The 20,279-nt window shown below is 34.6% G+C and overlaps 2 protein-coding genes across 2 annotated transcripts; both read right to left on the bottom strand.

Annotated features, from left to right (window-relative positions):
- Window positions 1-14,953: 14,953 nt before the first annotated feature.
- LOC122608878 lies at window positions 14,954-15,673 on the bottom strand. Its single transcript, XM_043781952.1, has one exon. It carries the CDS (start codon window positions 15,671-15,673, stop codon window positions 14,954-14,956), a length of 720 nt encoding a protein of 239 aa, XP_043637887.1.
- Window positions 15,674-18,081: 2,408 nt separating this feature from the next.
- LOC122608325 (benzoate carboxyl methyltransferase-like) lies at window positions 18,082-20,078 on the bottom strand. The gene is made up of 4 exons (XM_043781420.1): window positions 19,989-20,078; window positions 19,326-19,739; window positions 18,970-19,224; window positions 18,082-18,645 (listed from the first exon to the last, which is right to left on the bottom strand). Exons 1-4 carry the CDS (start codon window positions 20,061-20,063, stop codon window positions 18,217-18,219), a joined length of 1,173 nt encoding a protein of 390 aa, XP_043637355.1. The 5' UTR covers window positions 20,064-20,078; the 3' UTR covers window positions 18,082-18,216.
- Between the last annotated feature and the right edge of the window lie 201 nt (window positions 20,079-20,279).

Consider the following 20,279-nt stretch of genomic DNA (forward strand, 5'->3'; position numbering starts at 1 on the left):
AAGTAACCATTGACAAATATCACGATAAGTAAGGTAAGTAAAGGCTTACAAGTAGCCTTTACAAGGCTCAACATCATCCAAGATATGTAACTGAAAGTAAACCTCATCACATAGCAAGCCAATAATATATCAACAATAATGAGTGATGCGTGTCACGCTTATGCATGAGTAATATCAACATCAAAGAGTATGCAAAGCAATAAGGAATGCATAAAGTATGTATGTATGCGACATGATCAAGCAATGCATGAGTGTAAATCGTGTATCTCTCAACCATCATCAAAATATGCAAGTCCCCAGGGGAGCCTACGACCTCACACACGCTTCCCATACAAAAGGGATGCGTACGTTCTCGCTCATGTTTCCCATTAGCTTGGGGGCACTTGTGTCTCATCAATAACCATATCAATACGTATGTGTGTTTACGTTCCCCGGGGAGCGAACGGCCTCGCACACGTTTCCCATACAAGAGGGGTGCGAACGTTCCCGCTCACGTTTCCCATTAGCGTGGGGATACGTACGTCTAATCCATAACCAGCAATGTGTGTTACCTCAATCACAAGTCCATCAATCATCAACCAACCAAAGCTATACGTACATACACTTAGGAGGATTCTACTATCAACTAGTTCTCGATGCTTATATATAGGGTCACCCGCAGCATTCCCACCACATCTCAAACCCTTTGAAGGTATAACCGACTTCCATGTATGTACATCTATCCTAAATAATCACAATATCACAATCATATGTGTATTCAACCAAATATGTCAATCAATCCATTATTCAATCAATCAAGACCATCCATCAATCAAACAATCAATCAAGACTATCCATCAATCAAACAATCAATCAAGGCTATCCATCAATCAAACAATCAATCAAAACTACCCATCATTTAATCAAACAATAAGTCGTCAATCAAATTAACCAAACAATCAAACAAGCACGTATGTGTACACTTTTCAGCCCAAATCTTAATTGAGTAAGGAGCTACGAAACTCACCTGACGCGTGCAATACAATCCCAAGATGAAAGAAAGTAGAATCGACGTCCATTATAGCTAGCTGAAACATATCATACATGTATCACATTAATCCTAAAGCATATCAAGAAGTGAGGTCCAATCAATATTGATATAATACTGCTATAAAAGCTTTATTATGTCCATTTTATAAGGCTTTGATCCAACTAAAGTGGAATCATTACGTTTTGTTTCACAATGACTAGTCGGGCATGACCACTGTTGCTTAATCAAGACTTTTAATTTGTTCAAACTATGTTCTGGACTCAGAAGCCTATACCATTAGAAAGTAGACTCAATTACGCATCCGTGGCCGCTTGAATCGTCAAAAACGGACTTACGGTTCAAAAGTTATAGACGTTGTAAAATGTTGACAGAAACAGTCCTTAATGACCGTTACAGCCTGTAACGGGCGTTAAGTCGCAGCTCCGAATTTTAAGCATGAAATTGATGAACCGAACATCAAAACTGAAGCTTTAAACTTTACCAAAATGCATTACAAGTATAAACAAGCTATCATATCTACTCTAAACCAAAACCTACTTCCAAAATCAAAAACCCCTCTTTGAAAACCTAATTTTTGACTTAAATGCTCAAGAACACCAATTTTGACCCAAACCTTGTAACTAGCTAACAATCCAAGACTTTAATTCACATAAACAAGTAATTTGAGAGTAAAAACACTTACCAATACTCTTTGAATCACAAATTTCGGATTTGGAGCTAGGAGGTGAAGAACACTTGCAACCAAAAGGAAAGGTTGAACTTTTGAGTATTACTATTATGATTTCACAAGTTTCTAACAATTTTTCTTACAAAGTTAATCTATAATCTAAAAATTTGAAGAAAGAAGAAGGAGATATGATGATGTTCTTGCAATTTGGGGGAGGAAAGAAGAAAGAGGGAGATGAGAGGAAGAGAGAGAGTTTTTGTGTGTTAGAGAAAGAGTTAAGGAAGGAATGAGAAGTGGGAGGGGGTTTGGGGGGTTTTGTTCCACCCAAAGCACTCTCGCAGCTAGTTCCAGTTTCTCCCGACAACCGATTCGTTTAGTTTAAACTATTAACTCAAGTATTGTTCAAATATTTCATTGACACAATATTACATATTTTTAAATTACGCTCTTAATGACTATTCACATGCCTACCTTTTCATTACAAGAGTTTATTTACTTGAATTTTACTCATTCCTACCTTTATCAGTTTGCTAGTGTTGACCGGTCAAAATGGCGGGTTTACAAAATCATTGGCTTAAAGCAAAATTCACCTTTCAAACTAAAAATAAAAATTAATAACTAAACATTAGGTATGAAACTAGCAATATTATGCAAACGTTAGGTAGTATTTAAGTAGTTAGAAAACGCGATATTACACTTTTACTCCTCACGTGCAAGTCACGTGGGTGGTATTTTAACAGCAATTAAACGGTGTTTGGTTCCAGTATGGTTCGAGTGTAGTTTTGGAAAACATTATCTATGATCCGCGTAATATCAAAAGGAAAGGTATCAAACCAGCAATATCGCGCAAATATTAGGTTCCATTTAAGTAATTAACTCTAAAATAAATGCTTAAAACATACTTGTAATTATTAAATTCTATCCTTTCAAGTGGTTGAATTTGAAGCATTTTTATAAATGTAGTTGATTTTGTTATTTTCCTCTAAAATGCACAATTATTTTTGTGTTACATATTCAAAAAGCAAAAAGTTTTAAATATATCAACAAACTTAATTTTTATGGAAGTAGAAGGTAAACAATTTCGAATAGGTTGCATACACTTTCGATTCGTTTGTCTTTGTGGATGATAGTTGTTTCATACCAAGTCGCTAGAGTCTTCTACAGTTTTTAATTTTTATGCTCGTTCAAAAAGTGAAGTTAACCAACAAATAAATTTCAGTTTTCTAAGAAAAAAAAAAGCTGGTTTTGGATTTTGGGTAAGTTTTGATTTGAATTTTTCAAAAATCAAAAGGAACATAGGGGTTTTTGTTATTGTGATTATAAAACAGATTTTGCGTTTTCAAAATAAATTATGCGTTTTTTAAACTGCGTTTTGAAAAAATAGGTAGGTATATGCTTCTTTAAAACTGCGCTTTCATAACAGATAATCACTTTTTTACGCAAACAATTTTTTAGATTATTTGCGTTTTACGAACGTAATAATCAAATAATCACTTCAAAACGCAATCACAAACACTCTATATAATCGAACATCAATTTTTTTTGGTTTTTGATTCAAAATATTTGATTTTTATCAAACTTTTGTTAATTCTGTTTTTACCTCGCTAGAAATGAACAAAGTTAAGAAGATTTGAATCAAATATCAAAAAATTACAAAATAGTCATATATATGCATTTTGTTTGTGCATCTTCTCGGTACAATTGACCAAACAAGAGGCTTTAATTTGTTTCTCCAATTTATATCCAAACAAAATTACTAGTGGCCTTGCTTTGCTTCAGCTTCATCGGGTCAAAGCATACTTTCAATATGACGTGCTTCAAAATAAATATCAATCTTTATAATAGGGGGAAGTGAGTATGGGACATCCAACTTGTGTAAAAACCTAATCGTATCTTGTTTTTTTATTCCATAAAAATCAAGGACCTTATCATCTATTCATTAATATTAACATATTAATATATGAGAAGTTTTTATCCAACTTAAGTGTGTGACAACCTACATCTATTTTTCCTTATATAATAATATAATGTGGTTAGGAGAATTTGCGGTGCTTTCTTGGTTGTCAGGATGACGAGGCTAAGCAGATATCCCTTTCGTCCTTTTAAAATTTTCAAAGTTGTTAAAGTCATGGAAGTCTTTAGAGTTTTTTGTTTTTATTTTTGGGTTGGATGCTCAAAAATCAATGCGTATTTTTGTGAGAACGGAAAAAAATGAATCAAAAGTCATTGAATTAATAAAAAAAAGGAAGCTAAATAAAGTCCGTAAGACTTTATTTGACGTGCATAAAATGATTGTACATTTTCATATTAAAATTTCACCGTTTGAATTTTATGATAAATATATAACTATTTAATACATTTTAACAAAAAACCATTAGGACTTTGTTTAATAAAACCTTTCAAAAAATAATTGATCAATTTATTTGAATCGGCGACCATAAGTTGGTTGGTCATACAGTAAACGCAATTGAATTCTTTTTAATTATCTAGTAATTTAGGTTTCAAAAGTCTAAGGTTGGTATTGATCGATTAGTTAAAGATATATATTCTTTTGTTTGTGAATGCTAGTGAGAAATTAGATTTATTCGTTCACACATCTTCATGGATGCATAGTTATCTTTAGTTTTATCTCTACCGTAACATTATTTTCTTGACTTTTTTTTAGAGTAGAAAAAAAAAAGTGATAAAATCATTAAACAAATTGTGTTCACAAATTTTATGTTAAAAAGAAAAAAATAAACAAAATGAAAGCAAAAAAACTTCTACTTGTTTTTTGGCCGTATTTCTTTTCAACAAAAAAATAAACTTATTAAAAATAAGCCAATGATGACTAGTCCAACTAGTCAGAGTTATCTCAGGTTTTACTCAAGTTATTAAATTCGATCTTTAGGGATGACAAGTCTTTGGATTTTTTCCTCTGAACACTTGTAACCGCTCATAGTCAACATCTCGTTGTCTAGGGTACGTGCAAGGTTTCACCATTATACGGTGAGGTTTTTCTGATATCGCATACCGACTGAATATTCGAAAATAAATTAAAAATAAAATGAAATGATCAAGTAAACTAAAAAACATAGCATTATGCTCTATTGCTCTGTAACATGGGTGTATACTGTCACTCACATGAATCATGAATGAATAGTATTTAAATGTCATTCACACCAATTCGTGAATGTATTGTGCCTCTTTTATGATAGAACATGAATGATTTTGCAGTTTTATATTGAGTAATTGGATTATATCTGACTATCTGAGCATTTATATATTCAATTCGACTTCGAATTTTATTAATTCTAATTAAATGTTTTTGCATCAATTATCTGTCAAGTCACTCAAATAATCAACTACTTACTTTTATAGTTAACGTTTTTATTTCCATGTTTCAGGTGATCGGCAGTAAGGTCGATAGCTTAGCTAAAGAGCACAGCTTTTGATGCCCTGTTTTGAAGCTTGTACCATTACGTGTCGTAGATATATAATCCTGTATTGCCTCGAATTAACTTTGTATCTTTTGTAATGAAATTATAGTCATGGATGAAATATAACGAGATGGCGTCTTGTAAATTGTGTCAATATAGCAAATGTACTAAATTTATGAATAAGGAAAATTGTAAATAAAGATTTGCACAAAATATTTCATTTCAAAATTTTATGCAAAAACTAAAATTATTTTATGAACGTTCATGATAGTCCTATTAACAAAGCCAACTTGTAAATATAAGTAAAATATTTAATTTAATATAACCATAAGGCAGGGGTGAGTAAAAACCGAACCGAAAAAATCATAAAAACTGAAAAATCCAAACCGAAAAAAACGAAAACCGAAAAAACCAATGATTTTTGGTTTTGTTTCTCTAAAAACCGAAAGTTATGGTTCGATGTTGGTTTCTAATTAAAAACCGAGCCGAACCAAAAATATATATTGTTTACATTGTTTTATATTTATATCATTTTATTACAAACCCCTACCATAAGGATTTTAGTTGACATGCGTAAAAAAAATTATATATTTATATTAAAAACTCAATTATTTAAATTTTATGATAAATATATAACTATTTGATATATTATAATTATAATATAATGGAATCTTTTGCTTTAATATTAGGCATTTGTATTTGTATTCTAATTTGGCTTCTGTATAGTTGGCACTTTGGTATTTAGGTTTGTTGTTACCAGGGTACTTTATTTATAAAATGAGTTATGATGACTTATTTAATTAGGTGTAATAAAATAGTGTAATAACAAAATAATTTATTAGTTACTTTTGTAGATTTTATAATTTTGTACTCCATCCGTCCCAATTTAAATATCCAAATTTGAATGACTGAGTTTTTATTCTCAAACTTTGACCGTAATTATTTTTGTTTGTACAACGTAATATATATCTAATGAAAATTATATCAATGAAAAATACATCTAAATCTCAATCTACCAATATATTTTACATCAAAGTATTATATAATACAACAAAAGAAAATACGGTCAAAGTTCAAAAAAAAGATTTCAAATATCAAAATAGGACATTTAAATTGGGACGGAAGGAGTATTAAGGTTTGAGTTTTACTTTTCTTATTAATGAGCATTATTAAAGAAAAGGATTTTACAAGAGTTAAATTATTTTCTGTGCATTTGCGTATCATGAAAATAGGATAGGGCCAAAATCGTTGAATTTTTTTTTTTTAACGGCAAAAGTATATTATATTAATAGAATGTAACGAGCAAGACACTAGTTTTCAAATAATACAAAATATAGTTCTAGAATCTTACAATAATTCATATTCTAGACACTATAAAGAAACGACCAAATAGGTAAAGACAATAGAACGAAATGGATAAAAATCCGTTTTGTAGCAAGAGTACGAGCCAATACTACACAAATACTCGTAATAAGATTTGCAAAAGACTTTGGGGACCTCGTAACAAAAACGTGCAGCATCCCAATAATGGCCCATTACAACCAATCCAAAAGTAACAGCATAATATCCAATACCCAATGCATATCTTCTTTACTAGAACCAAAAGTCCAATACTTTCCAATTTGTTTGATATTGTCCACTTAATATAGTTGATCCATCTAAATTTGGGTCACCAATTGTCTTCAACGCTTACGAAACAATCATATATAAGATTTAATATTCTTAAATGTGATTCGTTTAATAGAAACTCTATAGGTGAGATATTAGAGGTTTACATTGTATTTTTGTTTGTAAGTTACGAGAAAAAGGTACCCGTGCGTTGCAACGGTGATGAAATGGCGAGAACGTGTGGTGGTAGTGGCGTCGGCGCCGGTGAATAGTAGAATTTATTGATGTAATGTGGCTATGATGTATGGTACATCATGCATTAGAATGTGTATTAGGAAAAAAGAAAATTGTGAAAAGTGTTAAAGGACATGCCATTAGAATGTGTATTAGAAGTTATTGATGTAATGTGGCTATGATGTATGGTACATCTAACTAAGAAAAGATATTTTTTGCTTAGTTGGTATTTATAAGAACATGTCATGTAAGATTTTTTATGAGTTGTCATTTTTTCATTAATTTCCTAATTTTAAGGTGTAATATGTTTATCCATGTCATATAAATTATTCTTAATCATTAATCCTAATCATCATTATAATTATTAAAAATAACTTCTTCCGTTATCTGTTATTCACGTGAAGTCGGATGCATCATATCATAAACCTACAAAATTAATATATAATAAGTTGCACAAATATTGAATCAGTAAATTAGTATATAATAAGTCGGTTGCAAACCTATATCATCTTGAATCAAATTAATGCTATCATATAAGTTCTCTTAAATATGTCCTAATGATATATTAAATTTTAGTAATTATTTAAATTCAATTCTTTATATATAACTAAAAAAATTATGTATTTTTAGGTGTTATCTTTGCATATGATTTATAAATATTTACGTTTCATTAGTCATGTTTTAACATATTTGATATATGTCATATAATCATAAATTATAATTTTATTATTTGCATCAGTTATAATCTAACTAATTATTTGTATTATCATAAATCATGAATAAAAATGTATTTACCTGTTACCTTTAAATTACGTTTTTAGTCAATCCTGCACAACGTGCAGGTTTAATCTAGTAGATTATAAAACAAAAGAAATGATTTTTGTGTTTGAATAGCAAATCTACCCTCTTATACTACTAAAACGCACCAATTTTAGGGATTGAGATTGAACCCTTGTTTTCTCTTTAAATGTTAAGATTTTAGATTAAGTAGGCTAATCATTTTTTTGTTTAAACACAAATCTACTCTCTTATACTTTTTTTTAGAGATCCTCGATAATAAATTCATGATTCTATATAAAAAAAAATAACACTTATATATATATACTATTAAATAAAACACTAAATACCATTGAAAATCATAAAGTTTTCTATTTATTCTGTTACATCATAAAGGTATTCTTCGAGTTTATAAATATAAAGAATACGAAGCTTTTGAATATTTACTTTATTTTATTTCTATATTAAAATATTAAATAAGCTTCCATTTTTGTTAAAAAAAAAATACTATTAGTTCTTGTAAGTTTAACAAATACTATGTTACTTAATTTTTTACCCATTAAATGCTGAGAAATTAAATCCTTTTATAAATAAATAATAAATATCTTTTTTTTAGAACATTCAAGATTTCATTAAAATAAAAACTAGCAACGAGCTAGAGATACAAGCAAATATTAAGGCAAAAGTCCTTAATGTATTCAGGGAAAAGACATGTAAAAACTAACAGGAATTAAATACTAAAAGTAGACCATTGTGGCCAATCAATCCGGGTCTTGGTGGATCTGTTTGACATCCATAGGTAGCTGATCGACTTCAGCTCTTTGATTGCAAAACGAAGAGATGGAGGCTTACTTGAGAAATTACAGTCGTTCCTTATTTCCAGATCGTCCAGCAGAAAGCAATAGCTATTAGGTTGATGACGGGTCTTTTGCTGGGGTATATGTGTGGATTGTTATGGAAAGAGAAGAGTTCCCGGATGTTGGAAGGTTTGGCAATATGGGAGCGACTCCATAACAGTAGATGGGACCATAATGAACCGGTAAACGAGCAATGTAAGAAAAGGTGTTCGACTAATTCATCATGGCTGTTGCAAAGAAGGTAGGTCGTGGTTTCTAAGGGAATTTGTCTGAGAGCCAGCTGGTCTTTGGTTGGGATACGATTGAGTTCTAGGCGCCATCCAAGGACATTTGCTTTTAGTGGTGCAAGTCTATTCCAGGGGAACATCCATCTGCTGGGCCTAAAGGTTGCAAGCTGGAGTTTGATTTTCATTGACCTCGTGGTAAAGGAGCTAGAGGGGCCACATTCCCAAATCCATGAATCTGGAGTGTTTGATAGAGAGATGCGCATGACTTAGGTGAGTAGTGACTGGAATTGGTGGAGTTCATTGTGTGAGGATGGTGGAATGCTCCAACACCATTCCCATTGGGAAAATCTTCCTTCACCAGTGCAGCGGTCTTTTATGAAGCAATCCTTGTGTTTTTCGAGTCTAAAGAGATCCGAGTAACTAAGGTACAGTGGCGTTTTGTCGATCCAAGCGTCTAGCCAGGATCTAATATTGGCGCCATCACCTACTTTTCCTGTGAACAAACGATCCAAGCAAACATCAAACGGGGTGAGGTGAGAGTTTAGGTTGGCAATTGCCTTCCAAACTCCCACCAAATTTGATTTTAGGGGGACCGGAGAACAGTTTCGATTGGATGTGTGGAGGGAGTAAATGACACGAGCCCAAAGTGAACTTGGATCATTATGCCATCGCCGCCACTATTTAGATAGTAAAGACAGATTATTTATTTGAAGACTACCCAACCCGAGCCCTCCCGATTCAACAGGGGATATAACAAGATCCCATGAAATCTACGAGATTTTCTTCGCAGATGAAGAACCACCCCAAAAGAAAGATCTTCGTATAGATTCAAGTTTAGATAAAACACTTACCGGGGCCTTATAAAGCGAGAAGAAGTGTGACGGGAGGCTGTCAAGCACGGAGCGGATGAGGGTAATTCGGCCGGCAAGAGAAAGGATTGTTGCTTTCCATTGTGATAGGCGGGATTCAAAAGTTCTGATTACTGTGGCCCAATTCTTAATCAGGTTCATATTGGCACCAACAATAAGACCAAGATATGATAATGGAAATTGCCCATTTTTACAACGGAGAATGTCGCTTGAGAAGGCTATGGATTCTGGTGGAAGATTTAGGCCAAAGAAGCACGTTTTTTGGAGGTTCACCTTCAGACCAGAGACGAGATGGAAGCATGTCAAAAGTCGGGATATAATAGCCATGTAGGTCGAGGGCCACTCTCCAATGAGTATTGCATCATCTGCATACAATAGATGGGATATGATAGGCCCGTTAAGAGGTAGTCTGATGCCCAAAAAAAGCCCGAGGTTGGAGGCTTTATCTAATCTAAATAGATAATACAATACAATACAAACAATAACTTCTACAAAAGCCCAAACCTATACAGTTTACGGCTTTGTGCATATGAAGTTCCAGTGATAGTGAAAAATAAATAGCTGATAAATTGGAAAAATTGCCTAATAGTTTTATCCATTAATGAAGTCGGAAGCATGCAATATTAACTCGTCTCCTTTTTACCAGTTTTTAATTAATGTATTCAAACACGTTGCGGTTCGTTGAGCATTTGAGTGACTAACTGTGTGAGATACATACTCGTGCTATTTTTGAGAGTATTGGTAGTTTTGATATGAAACGAATTAACCACTCTATTTATAAGCAAAAGTATACGCCTCATATTGGGCAATATACGGGCGTCTAGGTTCGAGATCTACTCGAATGAAATTTTTAGATGCTGGCAGGTGTCATTCTCGAACTATTTAAAACACCGCATATATATACCAGAACAATCATATGAGTATTATAATGTACATGGCATATAGAAGTGTTTTAGATAACATTAATTAATTACAGACAAACCCTGGTCAAAGCCCTACGTGGCACGTATAACCCAAATCTGTCGTATTGGCGATGTTTATTTAGAATCGAGGGTGTGTCTATAGTAACACCCAAACTTTATTATACACATAAATCGTATATGATATATCTGATGAATATCAATAGCACAATATGTTTTGAAAAAAAAAATTTTTTTATTGGAAGAACAAATGATGCAGGCTTTCCATTGATCACAATTATCACATGCTTACAAAATATAACATATAAATTACAAATATCGCCAACCAAAAAAATAAATTACAAATATGTCCAATATTTTCTATTAAGGTTGGACAATGCGCCTAGGGGAGGGAAGAGGTACCGGTCCGGTACCGGTTGGCACGCCGCGCCAACCCCCCGGCACCAGTGGGGTGTGGAGGGAAATGGTGAGGGCTGTGCCGGTTCTTGTGCCGCTAGCTTCGATCGTTACAAACTTTAAAAAAAAAGAACGGGTCCAACCCCCAACGTCTTTCTCTTTTCTTTTCTTCTTCCTTTTCTTTCTTTCTTGCTTCTGTCGTGTTCTTCCTTTTCTTTCTTTCTCTTTTCTTTTTTTTTCCAATCTAAACAATCAAAAACTACAAAAATGAATAGAGGGAAGAAACAAAAAGAACCCACTTTTTCCAATCTACCAAAAAAACGCCGAAACCCACCACCTCCAAACAATCGCGATGTTATGACACCACCTCCTCCTACGCAAAGAAACACCACCGAAAATTCGTATAAACAGCCCGTTGATGATTTCTTGACTGGAATGGATCCCTTGTTTTTCGAAACCAACCCGTCAAGTGTCCACCAAATTAATATCGGGTTTACGCAATTCGCGAATGAAAGTCAACCCGGGTTTACGCAATTCGCGGGTGGTTCATCATCACAACATTACGAACAGATTCAAGAAGAAGAAGAAGAGGTCGATGAGGAAAAAGAAGAAGCAATACCCGAGTCCCAAGTCTCGGTTAAAGGTAAAAGAGAGTGTCGAAATTGGGGGAAGGATGAAGAGGCGTGTTTGGCAAAAGCTTGGTTAAACGTTTTCGAGGATCCATACGTCGGAAACGCTTAAACAGCGGGATCACTTTGGAAGAAGGTGAAGTTTCAGATGGAAGAACACTTGAAACGTGATTCGGGACGTACCCCGGAAATGTGTCGATCGAAATGGAAGGATTTGAAGCATAAGGTGTCGGGTTTTTGTGGTATGGCCAAAGTGACGATGATGTGTTTGGAGGGGTTTTTGTGGTATCTACAATGTTAAAGATGTGGTCATTGTATATGCGGAAATACAATAACTAGTCCGGGTTTCCGCATGTAGAGGCGTGACAAGTTTTGAGGAATGGGCCGAAATGGTCGGAGGTTCTTACTTTGGAGGGGATTTGTGAGGAATCGGGTAGCAAAAGGGTAAGAACGGAAGGGTCAAATATCAGTGTACGTTCATCCGGGGAGGCATCGGTCCATATTGACTTGAATGAGGACCAATTGGAGCAAGAAAAGGAGGATGGGAACGACATGGATGCACCGGTACATGTAGCTAGACCCGTGCCACCCCGTTGCAGAGCTAAGGGTAAGCAGACGTCTACATCCATCTCCACCACATCTGAAGAATTCTTAAAGATGGTCGCTGAGTTGAAATGTGACAATGAGAATAAAAGCGAATTCGGGGGGAGAAGATGCAGATGCAGAAGGCAATGATGGATAACTATATGGTGCCGGAGGAGGCTAGGAAGAAACGGGAGGAGGAGATGACACAGATCGTCTAGAGTCAGCAGCGACATAACGATATGGACTTCGTGATCAGGCCACACGATCACCTCAGCGGGCCGATGTTAGAGATGGTTTTGGCATAGAAACGCGCCATTTGTGAGCAGTACGGATGGTCGGCGCCTTAGTTTTATGTTTTACTTATTTTTATGTGTTTGAATAAAAGATTATGTGTTGATGTTGTGTTTTAATTTATTAAATAAAATGTTTTAGTTATTATTTCATTAAAAAAAGAAGTAGAAATAAAATTAAATAGAAAAGGGTGGGGAGGAGTGGGGTGGGGAGAGGTGGTGAGACATTCCTAGCATTAGGGGAGGGGAGGAGACACAAAATCGGGGAGGGGTGGCGAGGCGCTCCCCCACCTTTATATACACAAATTTACCCATTTGTATCTATTTCATCAAATATATTTTATCTCATTACTATTATACCCTTCTCCACCGTATCCACTTATATATCAATCCGAGATGAGGAGGGAGATGAAGCGAGTTGAGGGAGCTTCAGGTGCCAGCGTCGCAAGCTCGAAGCGAGATGGGTCGAGCGAGCTTCATGCTCGCAGGAAGATGGGTGAGGCTTGAGGAATTTGACCGTTGCAGGGGGTTGACTGGTAACTTTTTTAAACGGTCAAGAAGTCGTTTTAGGGGGGTATTCTGCCAATTTTTTTGAAGTACAAGGCTTCTTCTTGTATGTTTAAAAAAACAAACCTCCATTGTATATATATATATATATACATACGATTTCTAAACACATATAATTGAAACATACCTAAAAACATTGATCTTAAAACACATACGCAAAGATGAAAGGTCGTGGACGGGAAATTTGAAGTGAAACCGGTCGAACAAAACATCAACAACCCATTGGTGCTAGAGTGATAAATGTTAATTATTTGATGAATTCTTCCTTCTTTGATGCTAGTCGATCTCCATAAAAGACTAAAGAAGGTGTGTTTGTGTTTTCTTTCATTTTTGTTGTTGGCAATCAAATAACCGAAATTGATATAGATATTGTTATTAGTTTAGTGTTTTTATATTTCTTTTTTATACTTAGTATCATGTGGTGAATACAAGTGTCTTGCTACTAATCACTTAGTTAAACATATATAAGACATGTGTACTTCCACTATAAAAGAAAAATTGGTTAATTAAATAAAATAAGTTTTAAGTCATACAATGTAATATTTATACGAGTACATTTTACTGGATTTATACATCTTTTTCCACTAACCATTTGACATTTTGTTAAATAATTTTCATTTAAATTTATATTTATTATATACACATTTTAAATGTACTTAACTACGTTATATATGGATAGAAATTTTAATTATACAAATTGATATATGTAAATAGATATATGAATGTACTTGTAATAAAGGCAATTTTGTTTATAAGTGTGTGTTATATAAAAGTATTTAATAGTAAATGCATTTTATATTTGTGTTATTATAAGTAAAAGGGTAATTATGTAAAGTTTATAAATGTTAAGGATTAATTATTAAAATGTGATGAAAAGGTTGAGAGTTTCGGTTGCCACTAAAAAAGGTTGAAAAAAAGATTGAAGAGTTGAAATAATGTGAAGTAATTTGATTGGTTATTTGAAGGGAGATGAGAGGGTTCAACCTTTCGGTTCCCTCCCCCTAAGATCAATATATTTTCTACAGTAACGAAAGTGTTTCGAGAAAAAAAAAGTGGATCTTTTTTTGATTTTTGCTTTTATCCACATATTTCTAATTCCTAATGGTGTTAATGTTTAATATTTCATGTATCAGTAGCTTATTATCCTATTTGAGTGATTGCTTTTTTTCTTTTTGAATATTATGTGAGTGATTGTTTGAAGATGGTGTCACTGGCATTTTTGAAAATATTAAATGCATTAGTAAAGATACTTAAATAGATAGCCGATGATTAGATATATAGATAAAAGCATAAAAGAGAGATCTGTGTGTATGAATGTATATGTTTGTGTTTATATATACTAGCATTGTACCGGCGTGATGCAGCGGCGGTTTGGTCACGACGATGACCGGTGGTGGTTACAGCGGTCGTTGTGGTGACGAACTATTGTTGGTGGTGGGTGTAAGGGGAAGAGGAGTCATGCCTCCCAAATTTCCATCCCTCTCAAATTCCACCAATCAAATACCTTCAACTCAATTTTCCTTTTCAACCCTCCCAATCATTTTTAATTGCATTCATGACTTTCCCATCCTTCCCAAAAATTTTTTTCCTTTTCATTTAATTTAATCAAACACTTTCTTTTTTAATAAAAACTTAAAATATTTCATTCAAATTAAACTAAACATTACATAAACATGAATTAAAAAGTACATAACAACATAAACCGAAACTAAAATTCTACATGATAATGAAGAAAACTAAATCAAACTCGTGCCTGATGGTGGTTGCATCGCTGGATCGTTAAGGAATGATAAGTCTAAAGCCGATACATGCGCCGTGAGATCATATTGGAGCCGATGATGCACGTTCTCGTCCATTATCTCCCGGTTTGCTTCCGGGTTATAAACTCTTGGCACCGGTGGATCCATAATATGAACCAATGATATTGCCCGCCCGTTGTCTTTGATGATCATGTTGTGTACACGCAGCGACGACTTTTTTGATCTTCTCCTTTGTCCATAGCCGAAGGGGATGGTCCAAGATCTTCCATTTTCCCTTGAGAACACCAAACGCTTGCTCAACATCCTTTCTTGCAGCCTCTTGTAGTCTTTTAAATTTCTTTTCATCATGTTCCACTGGATGAGGATAAGCTTTAACAAACGCAGCCCACCTAGGATAGATTCCATCGGTAAGGTAGTAACTGTGCTTGTAATCATGTCCATTTACGCTAAATGACCTGTCTGGCGTGGATCCATTACACTCGTTTTGAAACAACGGCGACTGCTGCAAAACATTGACATCGTTGTTCGATCCAGCGGGACCGAAAAAAGAATGCCAAATCCACAAGTCATAAAAAGCAACACATTCAATCATAATAGTAAGTACCTTGTGATCACCCCTCGTGTATTGCCCTTTTAAGTGTTTAGGGCACATCCTCCATTCGATGTGTGTACAATCAAGACTGCCAAGCATTCCTGGAATGTGGTGTCTTTCTTCATGAGCTTGTGTGATGAGAGCAATGTCATGAGATAACGGCCTACGTAAGAACTCCTTTTGATACAAATTGATGACCGCATCACAAAAGTACTCCATGGTCTCACGTCCCGTTCTAGTAGCCATACATAAATACTCGTCATACGCGTCTGAAGGTTCACCCTAGACAGTTGCTTGATCATCGATGTGCACTTTTGAAGAGCACTGTAACTTTTTTTACCCCGTGCGTCGTACCCCTCTTGAAAGTAACTAAAGTTAGTTTCAATATCACCAACAATCTTCAAAAACAACCTCTTGCTCATGCGAAAACGATGATGAAAAAATGGTTCGTCAAACTTTGAGTCTTCAACGAAGTAGTCACGCATTAGTATCGCGTGAGATTCTTCCCGGTCTCGATGAATATACCTACGAGTGTCGGTAGAGGTGCCGGTATCTTCAAGCTCGGCGTACACTTGGTTAAAAAACTGAAAAGTACTCCCCGTAGACGAATCGTCTAACTCCGGAGAACACAAAATGAAGAAGATGAGGAAGAAGAATCCATTTTTTGGTACTATGGTGTTTTTTTGGGTGAAAGTGTGAAGATATGGTGTTGTTTGGTGATTTTTTGGGTTAAAAATGAAGTATATATATAGATAAAGAGGTAGGAGAATTTTTTTTTTAAATAGTGTTCAATGGTCAAAAAGTGGGCGGAACCCATGATATGTCGTATTTTATACCTATCTCCCACGGTTATATAGTTAAGTTAGCATGTTTAATGAGTCGTTTCGTGTACGTTTGTTGAGTTTATGGTATTTGTTAGTGTTTCAGGTTAGTAGCAGATACTTGAGCGTATTTCTTTAGAAAACGACATTCTTGGAGTGAAATAAGTGCTTACGGATGATTTTCGGGTCGTTTGGATGAAGTTTGGTGAAAGTCAACGAAAGTCAAACCTGGAATCAAGACAAGCTGCGCAGCAGCTTATAAGCTGCGTGGTAGCTGTAAAACAGAGGACCGAAGCTGCGCAGCAGCTTACTAAGCTGCGCAGCAGCTCATCTAGTGGGTTTCCAACAAAGTCAATAAAAGTCAAGAAGTCAACTGCGGTCAAAGGGAGCTGCGCAGCAGCTTAAGGTCGGTTCTGCACATGTTTTTTGGGAAACATATAAATAGCTTGTTTTTCATTCCAAAACCCTATGTTACATTTTCCAGCCGTTTTGTAGACCCTTTAAGGAGACTTTTGATCAGATTTCTCATCCTTGAAGATCGATATTACGATTGGATTATTCTCGTTATTTCCGTTCAATTCTTTGTATTCGGTAACGATGAATTCTTTCTATTTGATTTGTTATTTCGTATTTAATATGAGTGACTAATCGCCTTTTCATCCATCTTGATGGAGTGAGACATTATGTAGGGATTGCACAATATTTATTAATTCAAGTGATTTGATTTTACGTTTTGTCGTGAACTTAATCTATTAATTCTTTGTTATTCAATTATTGATTGCGGATAATTTGTATTCATTGCTTAGTGACGACTAGGATTTGGGTATAAGTTATTTTGATTGCTTGGTTAGAAGCAATTGGTTCTATGACGGGTACGGTAGAGGGTAATCAATATTTGATAAGAATTAACGGGTTGACGGTTGGGTACAATCGATAGGCAAAATTGTTATCTGAAATGATCAAAACCATTGTTAAACTAGGGAAGTTATAAAAAGGCGTCTCGGGGTACCGGTCTTAATAATGAAACTAGTTTATACAAGAGAGTCGAATAAATTGTTAACTTGACGGGTACGGGGTTGGCGATTAATTTGAGTCTCGGTCATTTAATCACTAAATTGAATTTGAACTTCATCAAATGTGCAATCCTAACATTCTGTTGAGCGAAATCAAGATGGGTGACTTTTAAATTCTTGTTTTAAACTACAAACTCTTTTTCGATTAATCCTTTGGGATTACTAATTTTTAACTAACTACTTGCATTGTGGCAATTCGGCCACAAACCCCCCCCCCCCCCCCCCCATTTTATTTGAATCATTAGACGTTTTTACAAATGCTTGTTTAAGTCCTTGTGAACGATCTCGGCTTACCAATTTTTCACTATACTGCATACGATCAGGTACACTGCCTGTGAGTGTGTGATTATCAGTATTATTCGGTAAATCGTGTTATAAATTTAAAGCTAGATTTCGCACATCAACCCACCACAAACGCTCCCCCCCCCCCCCCCCCCCCCCCCCCCCAACGTTCGAAAGTTTCAACCCGCGCAGGGCTTTTAGCCCGTTGGAGTCCATGCCGCTACCATGCCGGCTTAATGGCGCTGGTGTTCCCTCGGCGGCATGCCATGCCGTTGGGCATGCCGATGACTACTCCTCTCCCCCTAAGTAATTGATGTAAAGATATAGTGGAGATATTTTAAAAGATAAGGGATTGATATGTAAATTAATTAATCAAGGGTAAAGTGGTAATTTTGCATCTAACACTTTTATAAGAGAGAAAATAATAATTATTATAAGATAGTATAGATGTTTGGAACAATTAAAAGGTATAATTGTCTAATCCATAATAAAACATAAATTGGGTATATTTGTAATATAATTTTTTAGTTGGGATATTTGTAATTTATATGATGTATTTGAGTATATATGTAATTCTCCTTAAAATCTACATCATAAATTGGGTCCACCTTGCCTAGTCAGCTGATGCCATGTCACATTCCAAGTCACATAATCCAACGATATCTATATTGTTCACTTTTTTAGTCATCGAAATGGCTATAGTAAAGTGTCTTGTTTTCTTGTTAACAAGATGTTTTGCCAAATGTTCTTCATACTTCTCAAACAGCTCCTTAATCATGGAGCTTCCGAAATGAGACTTTAAGAACGGTTCTGCAACGGCTCTGATTATTCTGGCTGCGTTTTTCCCGTGGATATAACTGGACTCACTTGAATCTTTAATACTTGTGTAATCTGTGTCATATGGATCCCAGTTGACTTGAAAAACATTCAACTTATCAAGAGAAAACGATCCCTGATTTTTAATAAGTTTCCTGACTTCACCCTCACATGGATAATAAAATGGCATATTGAATGACATAATGTCTGATTGTTGAACAAGCCCCTGTTAAGTTGTATTTAATCAGTCAATGGTTGTTTAATCAAAATTAAATATACTCTATATGTCATGTTACAAGTATCTTCTTTTGAATTTTCAAATCTTTGTTTTTTTAGTTTTGATGTTAAATATATATTTTTTTGTTATATGATACTTAAAAACTATATAAATAAAAAATCTCAATCAATTCATATAATCTTTCGATAAAAATTATACAGCACAAACAAAAATATTTAAAATTTACACCACACCTTTTAGTTGGAGGAAATGAGTAGCTTATAAGCTTTTGATAAAAAGAGAATGAATAAGAGTAAAATTTATACCACGTACCTTTTTGGCCATGTCAAGAAGTGATTGTGCTAGTAACTCCCAAAGACTGCAACAATCATCACTAGTCGGATCGTTGATGCTTCGAGCAGGAAATGCTAAAACCATTTTTCCACCAGGTACTATCTCTTTAGAACGCATTTTTAAAAACGTCGTGAAGTCCCAATGGAATTGCTGCTGATATGCTTGGATCACTTTCGGTGGACTTGTTTTCGTGATGTATAAGTTTAGTTTGTTTTCTCCTAGGCCTTGAGGTACCTAGCACATATAAATAATGATTATAGTTAAGTTGGATCTTCATCATATGTAATTTTTTGAAATATTTTTTGACTCGAGTCGAAGTAGGCAATTATGCAAACCTGAGAAAGCCATTGAACACTATAAGAGGAGTACACAATGTGCAAACTTTGCTCTGGAAAGAGTCTTGTATAGAAGGAACCAGGAACCGCTGAAACAAAACAAGGCCCGAAATTTTCTTTCTTGCCTTTCCTTATCTTTGCATAGAAATCCGGCATCAATTTGAAAAGGTGATTGAAATCATTTCCATAGAGGTCGTTTAAGCACACTTGAAACGCTGGTGCTTCACGGTTATTTTTTGTATACATCTCATAGACTATATCGATGATGCTAGAGACAACCAAGAGAGTGTTTTTGCCAGAAGAGCATCCCATATCTGCTATCTTAAAACATTCATCTTTGAAAAGAATATCTTGATTCGCAATACCCTTTATTGCATACCTTAGAATTGGCAGCACTCTTCTTGTTGCAAGTTCCTGAAAGAAAAACATATATAGATTTAGAAAACATGATATATGTAGAGAAATAATAAGAACACGGACACTTATAATTAATGAATTCGGTCTCACCAAAGACCAGTATTCATGGTAGCACCAAATAACCAATATAACCTATCACTACTAACCGAAATTTCCACTAAAAATAACTACCAATTTTCTCTACAAAATATATATATGCAGTGAATACACCATAAATAGACAATTAATATACATGTGGTGAGAAACCTGAACAAGTGAGTTATTGGCGTAGCTTGATTCTCCATCACCAGTGTTCATGCATAGAATGGTCTCAACTTTCATGGTTAATTTCTCTTTTTCAGCTTTGCTTTGTAGCTGTGTATAGCTTTCTACTTGCTATAAATAGGCTTTCAATTCCATTATATATTTTTAGTAATTATACATATGTTTAAAAAATGTCTAATAATTTAAATTAATTTTACATGACAGTTTTGGTTGGCTAATTTAGATAGATACGAGTCATATGCCCGCCAATGCGGCGGCGATGACGGTGGCGGC

The sequence above is a fragment of the Erigeron canadensis genome, chromosome 7, assembly GCF_010389155.1.
Source record: "Erigeron canadensis isolate Cc75 chromosome 7, C_canadensis_v1, whole genome shotgun sequence".
NCBI classification, from domain to species: Eukaryota; Viridiplantae; Streptophyta; class Magnoliopsida; order Asterales; family Asteraceae; genus Erigeron; species Erigeron canadensis.